An 18778-nucleotide genomic window follows, 5' to 3' on the forward strand; every position below is an offset into this window, starting at 1 on the left:
AAATTAACCAGATTTTAAGTGCACATTTCATAAGTTACGAATATCCAACATAATATGATTCAAGATCATTTACACGCCACTGAGTACCATGAAGTGTTCCTGAAATGAGTGTGGTGTTTCATTCAATTACCTGCTGTTTACTGAATGTTCAGATTTATCTGCTGTTTTATAGGATATTAGTAATATAATTTAGGTTACTTTTAACGCCTGAAGTTTCTCTTTGTCTGGAAAGCTGTAAAAGCAGTTTCTGTTTGGCTGAACAGAAATGATAATCCATCTACTGTTGTAAATATAAAGTCATGTTTTTTTGTTGTGCAGCGTTTGCACAAATGGACAGCTGTGTTAGAGGACAAAAACTTAAGGACCACCTTGGTGCTGGAGTTGCGTTCATAAGCGCGCAGACAAACAGCACCAAAGGCTTAACAACAAAATAAGTGTGGGGTCCAGAGCCACCAGACCAGCCCAGGGATCCCACTATAAATTAGATCTACATTGACTGAATTGTCTCTGGCCCAGAATATGACACATTAATCAAAGAAACGCAGCCCTCGAGAACTGCCCTCTCGTTTGTGGTCAGCGGTTCTCTAGGCTGAAGGGGAAACACGGGGGAGATAAATTAATCTCAGATTCCCAGAGCTGTTACACAGCGGAACAGAACTGAGTGACTGTTCTTGAATACCGGCCTGGTAGTGAACCCACAAACAAGATGAACATTCCCTGAGATCCTGGCTTGTCAATGACAGCAGGAGACCTGCGTGTTGTAAGATCAGGGAAACAATGGGCTACTACCCCTGGGTTATCAGACCTCAACACCATTAACAAAAACAACACTGTGGACCACTGCACAAAAAAGAGACTAAATTATGTTACATGTTTGATGGTGTTAAACCTCCAGCGCCTCGATTATTACATTCTCTTAAAAATCGCACTTGTATTTGCCAGATTTAGAATAAATAATCACAGAGCATTAGTTGGGTCAAAGCAACTCTTTCTGCAGGCCTAAAGATAATCAGGGCTGGCACTGGGAACAGTGGCTGGCAGCTAATGAGACAAAGGCACAGCTATAGCCTGGTGGGAGGCCAATTGTGCAAAATGTTTGTTTTATACAGCTCTGACCCTGTAAAGTACCTGTCACTGTAAATCCAACATGTAGCCCTTCAAGATCATATCTCATCTAAATCCTTGGGAGTTCAGAGAGGAGGGGAAACGTGGGGTGCGGGGAGGGTTTAGAGGTGAAGGCAGCCCGCTGTGTTGGATGTGGGATGAGGCTGATAGTGAGGAGGGAATAAATCTAGGGGTGTCTTTATCACCAAGTTGAGAAGTTATCAGCTGTCCCTTGTTGACCGCCAAGGTCTTAGGATCAACCTTATCTCCTCTGGCCAGAACGTGTGGGGGGGGGTGGGAGGTTTCCTGTACGAGGTGACGCATAGCACAGCCCTTCCTGTCGCTGTTGCTGTTTCCTCCTCTGCTTTTCCTCTCATCAGGCTGATTGTTCCCCGCCACGGGCGGTGAAGGGTTTGGGGGTGGGGGTCAAATCAATGCTTTCTCTTGGTTTTATAACCCAGACAAGCTGGTCTAGACTTGGAATCTACTCAGATTAGTCTCAGAGGTCTTTTAAAACACCCTCAATCTTTCAGAATTAGGGCTTTTGTATCAGATAGTATATTGTATATTATAATTGTGTGATATAGGCAAGATATGTTTTAATGTTACTCCAGGGTTCTCATTCAAAACATGAAAGTCTGCTTTCTCTGCCGTATTATTGTTTGCATCTGTCCCTACACATACTGACAGCATGATGAAATGGTCTTATTGCATATTTTCTGTCATGCAGTTGCACTGCTCACACCAAGCCAATCCAGGTCAACGTTAATGACAGAGGAAATTACTCCCACAACTGGATTAAAAGCATAAACGTCAACCCTGAACTGGTTAAAGGAAAAAACAAGGTATGTGGTTTAACTCACTGTGTTTCCACATGTTTTTTAAACAATGGATGCACTTGTAGCATACATTCTGCACCGTGAAATGTGTTTGACAAATAGCAGTGATCAACTCGTCAGTAGGATTTGTATGAGAATTGGATCAAGAAGATGCCTTAAGAGCCAGAAAATGGCCGATAGATAGGTCAGATTTACTTAGAAATCTCCTGTGGCAGGGGCTTGAAAGTCAGAAGCAACATCTGAAATCCATAAATCTTTACAATTGTTCTGCTATTGGCAGAGATGCTGTACTTCTCTTCTCTGAAAATGATTCATTTTGTCTGCATTAGTTTTGACTTATGTAACTGTGACCAAAACCCATGAAAAGGACCTCAGCAGTCCCTTTTGAAGAAGTCAGTCTTGTTTCTCATTGTGCCGCTCTTTTAAAATTTGATTTATTCTTAGAAGAAGCGACCAGAAAAATATGGGAAAATCATTTGGTTTCATGCATATGATGGGCTGCATCTGAAAAGGAAGATGGTATATTGATATATACTGTACATTTGCAGCATAAATCTTTCCAAGCTTTCTTTTTCTTTGGTACAAAGGCGTTTCTATAAGGAGCAAGATCTCTACCAGACTGTTCTGCACTTTGAAATGGTAGCTCATAACTGACGGACACAGTTCATTTCCCCCTACTGGAGTGAAATACACTCTCCGTTTCACTGTTTTTTCGGACGAAGAAGGCCTGTAAAAGAAGCAGCTGCAGCTTCATCCTGGGCCTTGCCAAAGAAACATCTTTTATTCTGACATCAGTTAATCTTTTCGGCTGTTGAGACTCTTGAAGTTAAGCCTTATAAACAGTACAAAAGCTATATGGCTTAGGTCAAGCGTGTGCCAAGAGCTGAGAACAGACTTTTATAGAGTTTACCCAACACCATTACCTGTAAAGATAAGCTACTACACGCACTGAAAAACTGTTGGATTTTTTGCTTGTCTTAAGCATATACTGCTGTTATTGTACATTAAGTAATTATAGAAACAGGATGTGATATGAAAACAACTTCTTAAAGTAGCATCTGTTACACCTATAAATTTAAGCACATCTGGTTGCTTTATACTACAAAATATTGTTTCCGCAAAATCAACATTATAGTATCAATGTGGGATCTAACGGTAGAGGAAAATAGGTTTCTTGATGCATCACAATTCTCTCTTAAAAAGTTTATCTCTCAGTGCAGAACAGTCAGTTATCAGAAATTTAAAACCCAATGATCATCATTATGATCACATGTATCAGTTTTTTTAAGATGGGGCTGTGCGTTTCTTTAAGCTGAACCGGTTGGATGGTGATATATTCACTGTCAGTGTCAACAAAATAAATGGAAAAATGTCGTCTCTGATCAGTATCTTATGTACAGGTTTTAAAAGCACAGTATGTAATTTTGCCAATTCTCAATTAAAACACTAACAAATAACAGACTTTGATGACATCATGAAGTAGTGTTAATTGTCAATAAAAATCCATCTGATGTTACTCAGGCAGAAATCATGTTCAGAGACGAAGAAATGCAATGTTTTGATTGTGTTACGTTCAGCCACATTTCTTCACATTATGTCATTTTATTCGCATGAAACAGCCTCAAATCAGTCGCGTTAACTTAATCAACAAGATGAATGTTTTTGTGACATTATAACACTGTCTTTAGCTTGTTTGCTGGGCTGTCATCTTCTTCTTCTATTACTACTTCCTCTGCTTGATGGCAGGCAGTAGCTACCATTTAAGGTGTATTACAGCCTCCCTGTTCCAGCCTTTGAGTGCTTTAATTAAATCAAAAATTTATCAAACATTTTGTTTTATTTCTGTCGAAGTTATCAAGATAATTAATGTGATATTTTTATCGCCCAGCCCTACGACAATCATTCACATCATAGCCCTGTGAATCAGAATTGGAATTGAATCATGAGGTGCTAAGAGATTCCCACCCCTCATGGGCTCTACCAGTCTGTCAGCTTTTCTTAGGAAACATCAAACACTTGCAAACCTAAAACATGCCACAAATTGGGGAAACTGTAGACACTGCCGTTAATGTCCTGTGGGAGCCTGTTACTAAAACTGTTCACCCCAAACATAATTAAGAGCAGGCCTCCACTGCCTTGCGAGAGTCTGTCTATAGGATTAGGTTAAAGAAACCCATTACAGAGGGCCGGGTCAAATTAGGGCACAGATTCATTGGCATAAACGTTTTCAGCTGGAGACAGAATCAGTTATCATTCTTAATCCAAACGTTTTTGCTCACTGGTTTCCACCTGTGTTTCTGATTGATAACTAGATGATTTATTGACTCATCTGATGAAGCACAGAATGAAACCCACAATCATATCAATTATTTGCTCACCAAGTAATTGTAAATTTTCACAGGGCATCAGTTCTAATACGTCTCTGTCATAAATAGGGAGGCACCACTTATTTATAAGTGCTTGTGGCCAAACGCCGGTGCTTTATGAGGGTTAGGACTAAGGGTCAATGATAACAAGCAGCAGTTTAAAAGAAGAGGGATTTGTTGGAAGTGAATTCCTCTCTGTCACCCCACATAAATCGTGCTGGCCCGTGAATAAGAACGTAGTGAGGGCCAGGCCTCTGAGCGGCTCCCCAGAAGGCCCAGTAGAGAGGGAAACTGGCCCGGGTCATAATATAAGGAAAACACAGGGGGAAGACATGGGCACAGAGGTCACAGTGCGTCTGGTCAGGTCACCTCTTAGGGACTGTGCGCAATTGTTTAAATGACTGTTTTCAAGCTCGGGTTACATCATGGTGAGTAATAGCCGTAACATAATACCATAAGGTCACTCCATCAATGTTTTGACAAGTGTCAGAGCAGCATGAATTGGACAATATGATATGAACTTTTAAACACTTATTCTTTTATTGCCTGAGTGTTTGTATGGTGAGAATTGTAAGCACTGGGAAATTGTTTCATGGCAGCTGCGTATCGCCACAATAGCTCCTGCAAGCCCAGGAAGTGCAGGCCAGCATTCACCCAGACAATACACCCAAATCATTCACTCTCTTTGATGTCGCTGGCTGCCCCCCAAAAAACAGATGTCACCACAAACACTGTGCAGAGCCGCACACAGTCTGGCGCTCACCCAAGTTTCTCTTATTATTTTGTCTATTTAAGCCATTACAATGTAACACTGGTGCAATGACAAAATTGAGTGTGGCATTAGAAGTGCGTTGCAGGAAATGGACATGGAGCCCCGGCAGTAGATCAATAGCACAGGTCTGAAGGAGACCCAGTGGGTTTTAAACTCCAGATGTATCCTTTCATTAATGTGACACACAGGAGAGTATAAAACAGACCAGGCCTCTCACCAGCATGTTAACGGAAACTCAATGCTCTGCTAGTGATTGAAACCCAAAGAAAAAGTCTCAGGGCAATTCTGAGTTGTGATATTAGGTATTTTATGTTTATCTCATCATGTTTTATTCTGCTTTGAATAATCAGTAATAATTGACCTGTTTATCCCAATCAGACTGTGAGCACCCTGGTGATAGGAGAGGCGAGCGTGTCCGGGAATTACTCCTGTGTGGCCCAGAATGAAGATGGCACCAGCACAATGATGATCCCTTTCTACGTTGATGGTAAGTGGTTAACCATAATATGGCAGCTGTGACAAACCGCCCTCAGTCAAGCAGTTGTACTGCAAAACTTGTAATGCTCAAACAGCAAGAGTGAAAGGGAATGATGGCCTATTTGAGACAATTGGACTTGGACACATTTTTTCAAATGTATCTACCTTTTTCGATATAGATGCAGTTTTTTTTCCCCTTTATTGTCTCTGTTTTATTGTTGAATGTTATCATTATTATTATTTTAATCTTAGATGTCTTTGAGAATGTGGAGAGCACTGTGCTGTTAAGTAAAAAAACAATATAAATCTATTTAAAAAGAAATATGACAGCTGGAAAATCATCTTATCTGGTTATTTGGTGGGGTTTTATGGGGTAGTTGTCTGTCCTCCAAGTCTGACCTTGGACCTGCTTTTTTTTGAGAAGCAGGCAGGAGTACTGGCGAGGAAGCTAAATAATGTACCACAGTGGGCGGGGGCAGCAGCAGAACTTATTTTAGACGCCTAAATAAATCTGTATTAGTTTAAGTGCAGGCTATATTTTAATATTTTTGTAGCTTTACATTGCGTCAGACTCTCCTTTCCAACAAGGAACTGAAGCTGTTATCTATGCTGTCTTGAAAGCTACCAAACTACTTTGACAAAAACAGTAATTTTATTCGCAAAATACAGGAGTTGCTGGCCTAAAACTGCCAAGATTGGTTAGTGTGTGTGTAATATTGTGTGATATTGGCGTTTAGTTTGGAATCACAAGAGTCAAACAATAAAACTAACTAACTAACCAATCCAGGTAGCAGTAGACCAGCAACCCCTTTGTTCTGTAAGTTAAAATTACTGGTTTTGTCAAAGAAGTCTGGTGGCTTTGAAAAGAGCACAGATGGATGTTACAGCTTCAGTTTCTGGTTATAATGGGTTGTCTGACAGCAAGGTGAAAGTATTCAAAATATAGTGTATACTTAATTACACTCATATTGATTTTATCAGGTGTGACTTTTTTTAGGTGGCTGAAATATGTCTTGCCGCCAGCCCCGTCCACAGTAGTACACTGCTTAGCTTCCTATGCAGTACTCCTGCTCTCCAACCTGGAGGCATGCCAACTGACATCTAGAGATGTACCTCATATAGCCTAATTTTAAAAATTCAAACTATCCCTTTAACTGCTCAGCTGAAAGTGCATGCAGAAATGTGCTGAGTTTTATTGCAATAATTTTAAGCGCACTATACAGTGCACTGCATTCTGTCAAATGATCTACAGATACAGTACACGCTGTAATAAATTGCAAGAACAGGAAAGGAATGTGCAGATTGTATTGTGCAATAAAGAAACCAGAGGGGGGCATTAATTGAAACCATGTTCCACTGTAGCTGAGCGGCTTCAGGGCGGAAGAGAGGCAAACATGTCTGAGCCATATGGAGCGCTATAACGGCACGCGTTTAAAAACAGCTATGAATAACTGCATTCCTGCTCCAGTGCCAGCAGGTCATTCCTCTCTCTCTGTGGGCCTTCTGAGAATTTACTTTTTTATATGCATCCGAGCATTACCAAATGTTCCCAAAAATTAATATCCATTGAGACAGTTATGTAATAATAGCGGGGATGATGTGTCACTGCACACAAGCACAGTTCACTTTGCAACAGAGTGATTCACGTTTCCTTAAAAGCTCAGTGAATCACATCTCCTGAAGGGTGAAGGATTGCTTTTGGAGAGGGATGAATGTAGGTGAACACTCAACTGAGGGGATGCCAAGTACCAAAAATTAGTCTCCTGGAGTGGCAGAATTCCCAAGAGGAATCCTGCTCTCTTCCAGAGGTGAGCGAGACGGAGAAAGATGGAATGCTGCTAAAAAAAAAAAGAGGACACAATTGTAATAACAGCTGTCTTCTCTTACGGAACACCGAATGCTTTCCAGCAATGAATAAACAAGCACAGTCTGGTTCCCCTGGGGCTCAGACTCAGCTTCTCTCCAATTGGATGAGTGCAGCAGCGCCATCAGCCATGCTGTCCACCAGCAACGTGCTTCCAATTAACAGTGATGAAACAGGAAATAACTGCAAATTTGACATTCCTGGCATTGCAAAGAGCTGCTTCGTGTCCAAAACTGTTGTCCAACATGGGATGTCAGGGCAGCAGGGTATGTGTCTCTGTTCATGTATGTAAGACAGATGACATGGAGTCCTGTGAAATGATCTTTATTCATAATCAGTACCTTTTGGTGACCCTATTTGATCACCGAATCTATCTGGAACCGAGGATGATTTCACATCACTGGAATCCTGATTTGTTTTGTTTCTTGACCTTGTCACACTAGATCACCCTGATGAAATTACCATTGAACCTCAGTCAGCCATCGAGGGGGATGACGTCACTCTGACCTGTCGGGCAGCTCGCTACCTCTACACTTACCTGCAGTGGTTGGATTCCAGGAATCGAACGATCACTTCTAATGTGTCGAGTCTCCAGCTCAGCCGCTACTCCATTTCTCTTTCTCTCCATCTGCATAATGTGTCCCAAAACAGCACTGCAGGTTTCAAGTGCCAAGCACACAAGCTCCTCAAGAGGGTTGAACTGAAGACTGCTGCAGTTGTTGTGGATGGTGAGTTAGAGGAGGATATGAGAAGCTGAATGACTAATCCAAGTACATGAGCTGACAGTTTGATCATTCTGTCATGTGATAACCTGTACTGTACGTCAGCACACTAAGGAACACAGTTAACGGTTTTGCAACACTTGATGAGTCGTTGTTTCCACACGATAGTAATAGACTAACAGCACCTTAAATTCAGCCTTGTTTTGTTTTGTTGTGTTTTGTGCAGTGAGAAAACGCCCCTGGCTGCGTCAGAATCTGACTAATCAAGATGTGAACAGTAGCAGTACCTTGATGCTGGCTTGCTTCGCTTTGGGGGTTCCTCGTCCGTACATCATGTGGTACAAAAATGGCATTCCAGTGGAAGAAGGCCCAGGTAATCTGTCATGCAACACTGGCAATAACCAAAAGGAGGACTTAAATGCATGATACACAGACAATGAGTTAAAGGTTAAGTCTTTACGAGACAAAAACAAAGTTCGGGCAGTCCAAAAAAAATCAGGCAAAGGTATCCTCAAGTGCTTGACAGGATCAAACTTTAGGATACAGAAATATGTTCAAATATAACAGAAATTCAGAAAAGTCTGGAACACTCATTAAAACTGCAGAGGCAAACTGGCACAGACAAAGAGAATCACACAGACCAATACACACAGGAGGAAGGGTAATTAGGAACAGGTAAAACTATTAAGGGCGGGATAGATAATCACACAGGCAGGAAACACTCAAGGGCAGGGAGTAGGGTATCTGAATCAAGAGACAAAGGTGAGTACCAAAATGAAACAGGAAATTAGAATTTAAAACAAGAAAACATGACCTTAATTACTCGACTGGAATTTTCCATGAGCTGTGATCATCATTTGATACATTTTTGCAGTTTTAGTTTGTGTTTTCAAAGTGCTATCCTGGTGCACCATTGCACATCAATGGCTGGGAGAGTGAAAACACTTAATTATTAGTTAAACTTAATAATCAGCAGGTGGAGCTGTCATTACCTTTGAAAGATGCTGATGTTGAGATCTTTGTTTCTTTACCGGCGGACAGTCAGGCCAGCATTTTTTTTAGAGAAGACATTTATTCATTGGAAGACATACATGCTGAAGTTGTAAACGACATATGATTATTAAGCTGAATTTATATTTCCACACTCCTAAAGTTCCTGTCTATGTTTAGATAAGAGATTTGTGTAGTTAGGCTGCACCTACTACTGCAATTGTTTAAATTATAACACTATGTTGACTACAGCTGCAACAATTAATGGATTAGTTGATTAGTTTTCAACTATTAAAATAATTTCTAATTGATTTGATAATGGATTTATCAGTTTGTTTGTTTTTTTTTTCAATTAAAAGAAGTTAAAATTCTCAGATTCTAGCTTCATAAATGTGAATATTTTTCTGGCGTCTTTACTCCTCTTTGTCAGTAAACTTTGGGTCTTGGACAAAGCAAGACATTTAAGCACCTTATCTTGGGCTTTTGGAGACACTGATTGACATTTTTCACCATATTCTCACATTTTATAGACCAAACAATTAGTCTAATAATTTTTAGTTCTAGCCCCAGAAAATAAGTGAGCCATATCCTTTCATATAATTTCATGACCTGAGGTCTCACTGAAAATATTATTTTTGGCTAATGGTGTTTGAACTATCCTGAGTAGAACCCAACCTCAGCTGCCAAGAGAGAGCAGATCAGTTCTCAGCCAAAATTTCTACAAGATCAAGTGCCTGAAGAAAAACACATTTCATGTGCTTTTGCGCTACTGTCAGCCTGCACATGCACATAAAAGCAGAATAGAATAAACGCCACCGCTTTTTACACATTATCGGTTTGACTGAAAGGTTTTGTGTTGCAGGTATAACTCTTGGAGAAGATGGGATTCTGACCATCGAGAGGGTGAAGAAAGATGATGAGGGTCTGTACGAGTGTGTGGCCAGCAACGTCGAGGGTATCGCAAAAACAAGTGCTGTTGTTACTGTGCTCGGTAAGTCATTCTGAAACCCAGCTGCCTCACCATAAACAACACTCTAGCCCGCTGCATTTACTATACTGGTTTCTACGTGTGACTTGGTGTGTGCTGCCGTCAGTCTGGCCACAGATTGCATCAAATACACTAATCATCCATCTAAGCAGTAGAGTCATCAGACGCTGTTTCTGCCTCGTGTTTTCTTGTCACCACTACAAGTATCTCTGCTCTGACTTCAGTGGGAAAAGTTTACCCTGATAGAGAATCTGTGGTTGCCAGGAATGCCAAGTGAATTCCTTCTCTGGTTTTATGATCAAGGCTTTGGCTTAGGGTCCTTACCTCGAGGACATGACCTCTGTGAAGTGTTGAGAGGTTCACTAATGACTGCTACAGCAGTCAGGGGACTGGAAACAAACAGTAGATAATTGGAGTAGAAGACATGTCTCTTAATGTGTGCAGCTGTGTACTTTTATGTGTAAAATGACTTGAACGTTGACATGTGAAGATGGGGATGGCAGAGTAAGTAGTGGGTAGTAGTGTTGTCCACATCGAGAGACTTAAATAGATTCTTTTTGAGCTGAAATTTTCTTGATATTAAGTCTATAAAGGGGTTTTTAGTTTTTCCTTATCTGATGTGAAGGTCCCAGGACCAAGGGTATCGCATGTTGTAAAGCGCTGTGTGGCAAACTGTCAATCGTGATACTGAGCTATATAAATAAAACTGAACTGAATTCAGGCCAGATTCAGATTTCAGGAGTTTGGGGCCAGTTTATCCTTGATTCACCCCTCATGACTATCAGAGAAATCCGGTCTATTTTAAACGTGTTTGATATTTCGCGGTTAAAATGCGGGTGATTTTGGTTGCAATTTCATCAGTGCAGAACAGCTGACAATGTTTCCAAGCAACGGCAAATACTTTAACCCCTGAGGGTGACTCTAGTAAGCAAACCTACAGTTGACAGATATTAAAACTGATGGTTATAATCTCACCCCCATTTCCCACTGAGGAATAGACAACCAGTGTTGACCATTTTCTCATCCACACTCCTTTTGCCTCCTGCTTTTGTTTTTTTTCACTGGAGCATTGTTCTCATATGGCATCAGTCTCCAATTTGTTTAGATCTAGCTGCGGTCAGCCCCAACAAAATATTGCAAAATGTTTATATAAACACAAACGGTGGTGCGTTGAACAGCCTGTTGCATTATGCAGGTGGACTGCCTTTTAATACGGCAGGGTTTAATTCAGTTCAGCTTAAAGGGCTTTTTGGCATGGAATCACATTTTTACATTGCCAAAACAAATGTGAAATGAAAACAAAAAATGTAAGTGCAATAAGTAAAGATCTACGAGACATTTATTTATATACACATCGCCGCTAACACACCCACCGAATGAGAGAAAACATACCTTAAAGCCAGTTGCAAAGTGTTTCACACCATATCAAAGAGACAATGCTGTTCAATCTCAAAACCGTAGTAAATTGTGCACACCATTTTGAGAATGAACATGCCACTGCTTCCACATGAGTTCACGTGAGGTGATGCATTCATGCTTCCTCTGGCATGATAATCCTAATCCTGTCCTGTAGAGTATGATGTGCCTTTTTTTTCCTTTTTTCAAATTTTGTATTGTGTCTGCATGTTTGGCTCATAGAGAACATGTGTGAAGTTTCTCCTTATGTGTGTGATGCAACCCGATTTCAAAATTTGTTAGGATTCAAAAACTCATAAAAACTCATAGTCTGAGCCTGGCTTTCTTTCTTTCTTTCTATATTTCTATATTTATTTCTTTATTTCAATATTTCTATATTTCTTTACTTATGTTTGTATTTATTTTTTTGGATCTGCAGTAGCACTAGTACAAGCATGGGTATTCTTCAACCACACTAGGACAGACATGTAGACACAAGTTTAAGATAGAAAAAATGAATACATAAATCTATGCAGTTCTGATGCTTAAACTATATACTGTGGTCTGTATGAATAAATATACTAAATTGGCAGAAACTGCTCAGGGATATCAGTCAAAGTATAAAGTTTACTGTAATATGTCAACACTAGATCCCAGATGAAGAGAAAGAGTTTCTCTTTCTCTCAGTTATCGTTGTCCATTCCTTCTTCACCACAAAGATGTTCCAGCAACAAGCAATGCGCATCTTCTGCTTTGGCTGTTTAGAAAAAGATTGCAGGAAATAAGAGTCGGAAAAAAACCTTTGCAGATTCAAGGGATATGAGGTTTCAGAGTGTCGACATGGATAGTTAGAAAAACAGTATTTGGAAGAAAATATTATAGGAAAATGTGTGGTATGCATGTCCAAACCCGAAATAAACACCAAAGTGTGTTTCCACTTCCTTTTTGTATACAAGCACTGAAGAAAAATGTAGGTAGAAACAAATAAACAAAAAAAATGACATGAACTAAAGTCTCAGCATTTCCTTCCACAAAACAGTCTCTCTAATTGCAAATTTGTTACAGACTTTTTTTCTTTTGATCACAATTCACCACAAATCCCTGTCAATATTATATGACAATTCTTGAGATCATGAAAAGTACACAGTGATTATTTTGCCAAAGACGTTTGGTAGTTGATGACAGCTCTTCTCTTTCCAGGGTATGAAGGGAAGCCAAACGTTGAGGTCATCATTTTGGTGTGTACGGGAGCAGCAGCCACGTTCCTCTGGCTCATGCTGATACTCTTCATCCGCAAGCTGAGGAAGGTAAAACATTACATTCCCTTTTTTTTCCTCAGAAACCACATAAGATTAGCCTTTGCCAAGATTTGGAAAGTCCAATAGTCATGGATTTGTGGTTCCTTTTTCAACCAATTGAGCTTCAACAACTTTCTAGAAGCGACTGACTCATGCTTCTTATGAAATACAGTTAAATGAAAGGACTGTTTTAGCCAGACTTTATGATTTATCATATCCTTACAGCTGGAAAGTGGTAAGCTTGTTAATATGTCCAGTCATATAAAGAGAACATAATGTGCTCATGCAAAAAAAAAAAAAAAAAGGAGTGAAGAAACATTCGACCTGGTAAAGTATGTGTGTGGAGCAACAATTTTAAAAGTCATGTCAACATTTTCACAACTTATTGATCAGGAGGCATTTAATAACAACTATATATATATGTATATATATATATTAATAACAATAATAAGTCCTTACTTTTGAAGCAGTGACAAACCAAAGCAAGTTTTGCAAGGTGTAGGCTTAATGCATCTACCCTAATTGTTTTGTAATGTTCTTTATAAATTGGTTGAGGTCTAACCAAAATGGGTGCAGTCTCTGTCTGTCTGTACATCTTTATGTCTGTCCTTCAGTTTTCTTGACAACTGTTGATGCAAACAACTTCACACTTGGGGGTTGTATTGCTGAGGATCCAAGGACATATTTATTAGTAGCGCATTATGTACACACTGTTTAGTGTATTGAGAGGAGACCACTTTTAACTGTTACACGCCCAAAAAGCATGCTGGGTAGAGCTTGCTTTCCATTGCTTGTTAAAGTACATTCAGCAACAGATGAGGAAAGAAATACCAGAGATGTTACATGGCAGCAAAATCAAACATTTCAAGCATCAACAATCTGACTTACAGAATGAACATTATTCCTCCTGGAAATAGCCTGGTCCCAAATAGCTAGCTGTTAGAAAATGACGCATATACCCAAAGAAGAGCAGTCAGTGTTGAGTGTAAATTTGTTTGGATGAGCAGGGCAAGCAGCCCGTTCCAAGCAGGCACCTTTTGAACACGTACTGTACTAGTTTTCCAAAACATCTTGAGGATTATAATGAAATTCACATTTGTCCTCAAACACCTTCAGCAACCAGCACACTATAAGATGGGTCCGTCTATCATCATTGATCCTGACGAGTGTCCCCTGGAGGAGCAGAATGATCTTCTTCAGTATGACAGCAGCAAATGGGAGTTTCCCCGCGACCGCCTGCGACTAGGTGAGAATCCAGCATGCAGGAAATTGTTTTATATTGCATGCATGTATTTTTTTGACCTCCACTAAACTTTCAGAAAGCTAATTGCAAAGCTGAAATCCATAACTTTAATAATTTAGTTCTCAAAATTGTTAAAGTTTCAACAGTTTTTATTGCAGCAAACAACACATTGCTGGGTTTACCGGTCATTTGTCATATTTTCTTGTCCTCACCCACCCTTCCACCCGAGCCAATCCTTGTACAAAAACAACAAACATTACAAGAAAAGTTAGTTTCAAAAGTGGTTCATGGTGAGAATATACACACAGCCACATTAGGTACATGGGATGGTTGTAATCCCTCTCTGCAGCTGTTGTGTTGGGTCATTACTTATCAGTGACCTGCGCTGTCATCCAGTCTTAAGTGAGCTATAAATTCTCCAGAGAAACTGCCTGCCAGCGTGTTGTTTTAATTACAGCCCCATAACCTGACTGACAGGGAATAATCCAGTCTGATTGTTCTGCCCGAGGGACAGGAAACTCTAATGTCGTCCCACTTATCGAATACCTTCTTTCTTTGCCAGGCAAAACTCTTGGCCACGGAGCTTTTGGAAAAGTGGTGGAGGCTTCTGCCTTCGGGATCGACAAGCTCTCAACCTGCAAGACTGTTGCTGTCAAAATGTTGAAAGGTAGGACATCAAAAACTCCATTCATTATTTAAAAAATGTAATGCATTTGTATTGAGAAAACCTCTTGTTCTCTTTTACATAATTGTAGTTTGCCCATGTAGCTGCTCCTGTTCATCGGTACCACCCCCCAGGATATATGTCACAGTATCTACCGTTGTATGGGCAGCAGATGAATAACAGCTCTCTGTCATTTCTGCAGAAGATTTATTTTGTGTGCACATTACAGGCTCGTGAGCTTCAGCACCACATGTGCCTGCAGTTAGTGTTTGTACGGCACATCGGTTTTAAAGCAAAGCATGCGATGTCTGTTCCCCTCAAAGTGCAGTTAGAGGTAAAGGCTAAGACCTCTAGACCTGTCCTTTATGAAGAGATTGAGTGTATGCAGATCTGACAGCTCGATCAGAATCCCAAAAATGTGCAGGTGAAGAGGAGTTCAAAAGTTTAAGATAGAAAATGAGCAATTAAACATGTTTATTTTTGCCACATTTTAGAGATTCCAACATTTGGAAACTATCTGTTGTCTCTGGGCTTGTTTTTTTCAAGGAATCATTTACATACCCATTCCAGTGTCTTTCCAAACATTCACAACGAGCCATAAATGTTGGATCCAAAATGAAAACAGGAAAACCAGCAAGCTAAAAAAATAACTTTTGACTACAGATCCTCAGCTGTTTTGTTCACCCCAGCTTTATGCAGTATGTGAATAACATCTAATTTTCAAAAATGTAGCTTTTTTCTAACAAGCTGCAGAGCAATCAGTGACTGGTGATATAGGGATGATGCATCATGAAAAACAGGGCTGCTGGTTAGATGCACTGGTCACTGTCATATCATTAATCATGTGTCAGCATAAATCACAGACTCTGAGTGGAACAGACTCTGGCTGTTGTTAGTCGTAGGTCAAACATAATGGAAAGCAGCAGGTCTCCTCAAATTGACCGTGGTTTAGCGAGAGACTCCCTGGCTGCTTTAGCTTCTAGCTCATAAATATCCGGTTTGTCGAAGCAACATAAAACAACCCCTAAATTTAGGTTTTCATAATTCAAGGTTAAAGCTTTACATCATTGTTCAAACTAATCAAAGTCACATATGTAATATAAGCATTTAATTTTCTTGGCATTTATCATTGAGGTCGTTCTCCATCAAAAGCTGCTTCATATCGGTGGGCCTAAAACAATATTATCATGTTCCCCTCATATTTAATGAACTCTCAAAATTAAATTCCGCAGTAATCCAGCTACCAGGGTTCAGTTTATTTTTTCTCCCCGCTTACTTGCAATCTGCTTAAACAAAATTTTTTCCTGAAATGCAAAAGAGGTAGAAAAAAATATCATCGGGATGTTCCGATTTTTTATGCACACATTTTAAGGGCTGCAACTAATGATGTTTGTTTATAAATTATTTTCTCTATCAATCATTTGGTGTACAAAACATTAGAGAACAGTAAGAAAAGCCAGTTACAATATGCGAAAGCCATAAGGGACTTCATCAAGTGTATTGTTTTGTCCAACCAACATTTACAAAAATATTAAATTTACTCTAAATGTAAGGCCAAGGAAAGCAGCAAATCCTTACATTTGAGAACCTGGAAATTTCAGGTTTTGGCATTTTGTTTGAAAAAATGGCTTAAACAATGCATTGCTTAATGATTATTGAAATAGTTAGTGATTATTTTTCTGTCATTACAATAATCAATAAATTGACATATCATTGCAGCTCTCCACATTTTTGGTATAAGCATGTCATATCTTGCCAGTTTTAAAGTCATATATTCAATTTTGTGTCATAAAAAAAAATTGATTGAAAGTGAAAAGAATTTTATGAAACTTTAAGAAAACCTTTTCACCACGATTGAAAGTGATGCGATTGATTCTATGTTGTGTGTTGTAGTGTTTTATAAAGTTTGAGCCCTCCTGTGTGTGAAAATATCTTCCAACATAAGAACAGACCCGCGGAGACTAGATTCTTTCTCGTACCGATATCTTTACAAATAATCTTAACTGAATCTTCTGGTGAGGTTGGCTCACTTTATTTCATGAAAATAACTCGTCTTCCATCCTAACTTTATAAAAGTTACAATGTTTCTTACTATTTTTTTCACGGAGTTTGGATTCCAAACATTCATTATTAAACGTAACATCGTTTGAGTGATCCTAAACAAATTAAAGCACACTTAAACAAAATGAAAATCTAATTTTATTGTATATCCTTTAGTCGGGATGTTTATTGACACACCAACCAAAGCTGAACAAGTTCTATATGTGTTTACATTGTGGCAGGAGGCGCTACGTCAAATGAGCGAAAAGCCCTGATGTCAGAGTTAAAGATCCTGATCCACATTGGCCATCACTTGAACGTGGTCAACCTGCTGGGAGCCTGCACGAAGCCTGGAGGTGAGCTTTATTACTAACATACAGTAGTTATATAGTATAATACTGTCAGAGGAAAGTCAGAGGAAAGTTCTTCAGTGTGCTGTGGTCGATATTGTTTTTTACTTTAAATGTTCCTGCTACCAACCAGCACTGTATGATCACACTGGCTGTGCACAGGGAGTTTTGTTCATAGTATAATACCACTGTTTTGGTAATGACATATGGAAAATGCAGTCTATTGAAATATATAAAATTACTGTTAACTTGCCTTTTAAATTGTCATTTTAATATAAGAGGTTTAAGTTAAAATTGCCAACAGTGAGCTATCTCATGACATAGGAATAATCATAAGAATTAAAGCTGCCAGCAGCAAATGAATGGGCCCTCGCACCCCCATGCAAATTGGGGTTACTGGCGTGACTCTGACTGTTGCAATCTTTAATTGTCGTGAAAGTCGGAAAATGCACGCAGAGATACCATTGTAGGGGCGGGGGTGGTTGTCTCAAAGGGTAGATAAAGGGAGAGTGTGAGGCTGCAGCTTAGAGGGCTTGCAATTTTCTTTAATATGTAAGCAAGAGTGTTTCTATATTATACAAGTGTTACTGTTATTGTTATTATTAGTATTATTGATATTACTTAATGTATTTATTATCACAGTAATTATTGCTTTGCTTCATTTATTTATTTTGAAGTGTGTTATTCCTGTGTCTTTTCACATCTTTTGTTTGTTTATACGAAAAAAGAACCATGGCCATACCATGTTTGGCTATCTTTGAAAATTATGCTTCATACATCAATATACTTGAAACAAACAGAAATATTCCCCTTAACAGGCCCATTGATGATGATAGTGGAGTTCTGCAAATACGGAAACTTGTCCAACTATTTGAGAGGCAAGAGAGACGACTTTCTCGTCTACAAGGTGAGTCACAAGCTGCACGATTTACACTTTCTGGAACTTTCTCATCATTCTGGCCACCAGCTCCACGCATGTCAGCAGCAGCATTCAGCCTCATCTCATTTAACATGATATATGTGTGTGTGCTGGTCAGAGCCAGGACGGTAAGGTGGTGTCATCAGGATCGCGCTGCGAGCTGAGCGAGCTGATGAAGCGCCGCCTGGAGAGCGTGGCCAGCACCGGAAGCTCAGCCAGCTCTGGCTTCATCGAAGATAAGAGCTACTGCGACTCAGAGGAAGAGGAAGAAGGTAAAGGCCAAGCACGTCTTGCTTCCCTTCACCCCCGCGCTCTTCCCCTCCTCTGTTTGTCCCTCCTGCTGTCTCCCCCCACCTCTCACCTCTGCTCCACCCCCCCTGCCCAGGAACGAAAGCTCCCCTCAGATTGTTTTCTGTCCCGACTCTGATGGGACGTTTCCTCCTCCTGTTCAGCAGTACAATCACTGCAGCAGGAGCCACTGTCACCCCACTGAGTCTGGAGAGGCGTCTGTTTATTTCCTGTCCTGACCTGAGTCTTGCTCCGCTATGTGACTCCAGCTTGGACGTGGCATGTCGGCCATGTTGTTCCTGATGTGTTATTTCTGGTTTGATTAGCTGTTTACTCAGGTGGGGCCAGTGGAAGGACTCCTTGTGAGTTCCTCTCTCTGCACTCTGGGCCCATAATCACACATTTCACCTGCCATCTGAAAAATAGGAGGAATTGTAATTTGTTTTCATCTCTCGTCTG

The 18778-nt window shown here is 40.0% G+C and overlaps 1 protein-coding gene across 1 annotated transcript in view; it reads left to right on the forward strand.

The window, feature by feature from the left end:
• Positions 1-18778, forward strand: part of kdrl (kinase insert domain receptor like) — a 78377-nt gene that overhangs the window by 36472 nt on the left and 23127 nt on the right. The window contains exons 19-29 of the mRNA XM_042492779.2: positions 1835-1949; positions 5460-5568; positions 7866-8150; positions 8371-8517; positions 9997-10125; positions 12718-12824; positions 13932-14061; positions 14621-14725; positions 17005-17118; positions 17931-18019; positions 18150-18303. Coding sequence (XP_042348713.2) covers positions 1835-1949; positions 5460-5568; positions 7866-8150; positions 8371-8517; positions 9997-10125; positions 12718-12824; positions 13932-14061; positions 14621-14725; positions 17005-17118; positions 17931-18019; positions 18150-18303 — 1484 coding nt within the window. The remainder of the gene's footprint in view (positions 1-1834; positions 1950-5459; positions 5569-7865; positions 8151-8370; positions 8518-9996; positions 10126-12717; positions 12825-13931; positions 14062-14620; positions 14726-17004; positions 17119-17930; positions 18020-18149; positions 18304-18778) is intronic.

This window comes from Plectropomus leopardus, chromosome 8 (assembly GCF_026936395.1).
Source record: "Plectropomus leopardus strain MGB_pleo_1.0 chromosome 8, ASM2693639v1, whole genome shotgun sequence".
In the NCBI taxonomy this organism is placed as follows: domain Eukaryota; kingdom Metazoa; phylum Chordata; class Actinopteri; order Perciformes; family Serranidae; genus Plectropomus; species Plectropomus leopardus.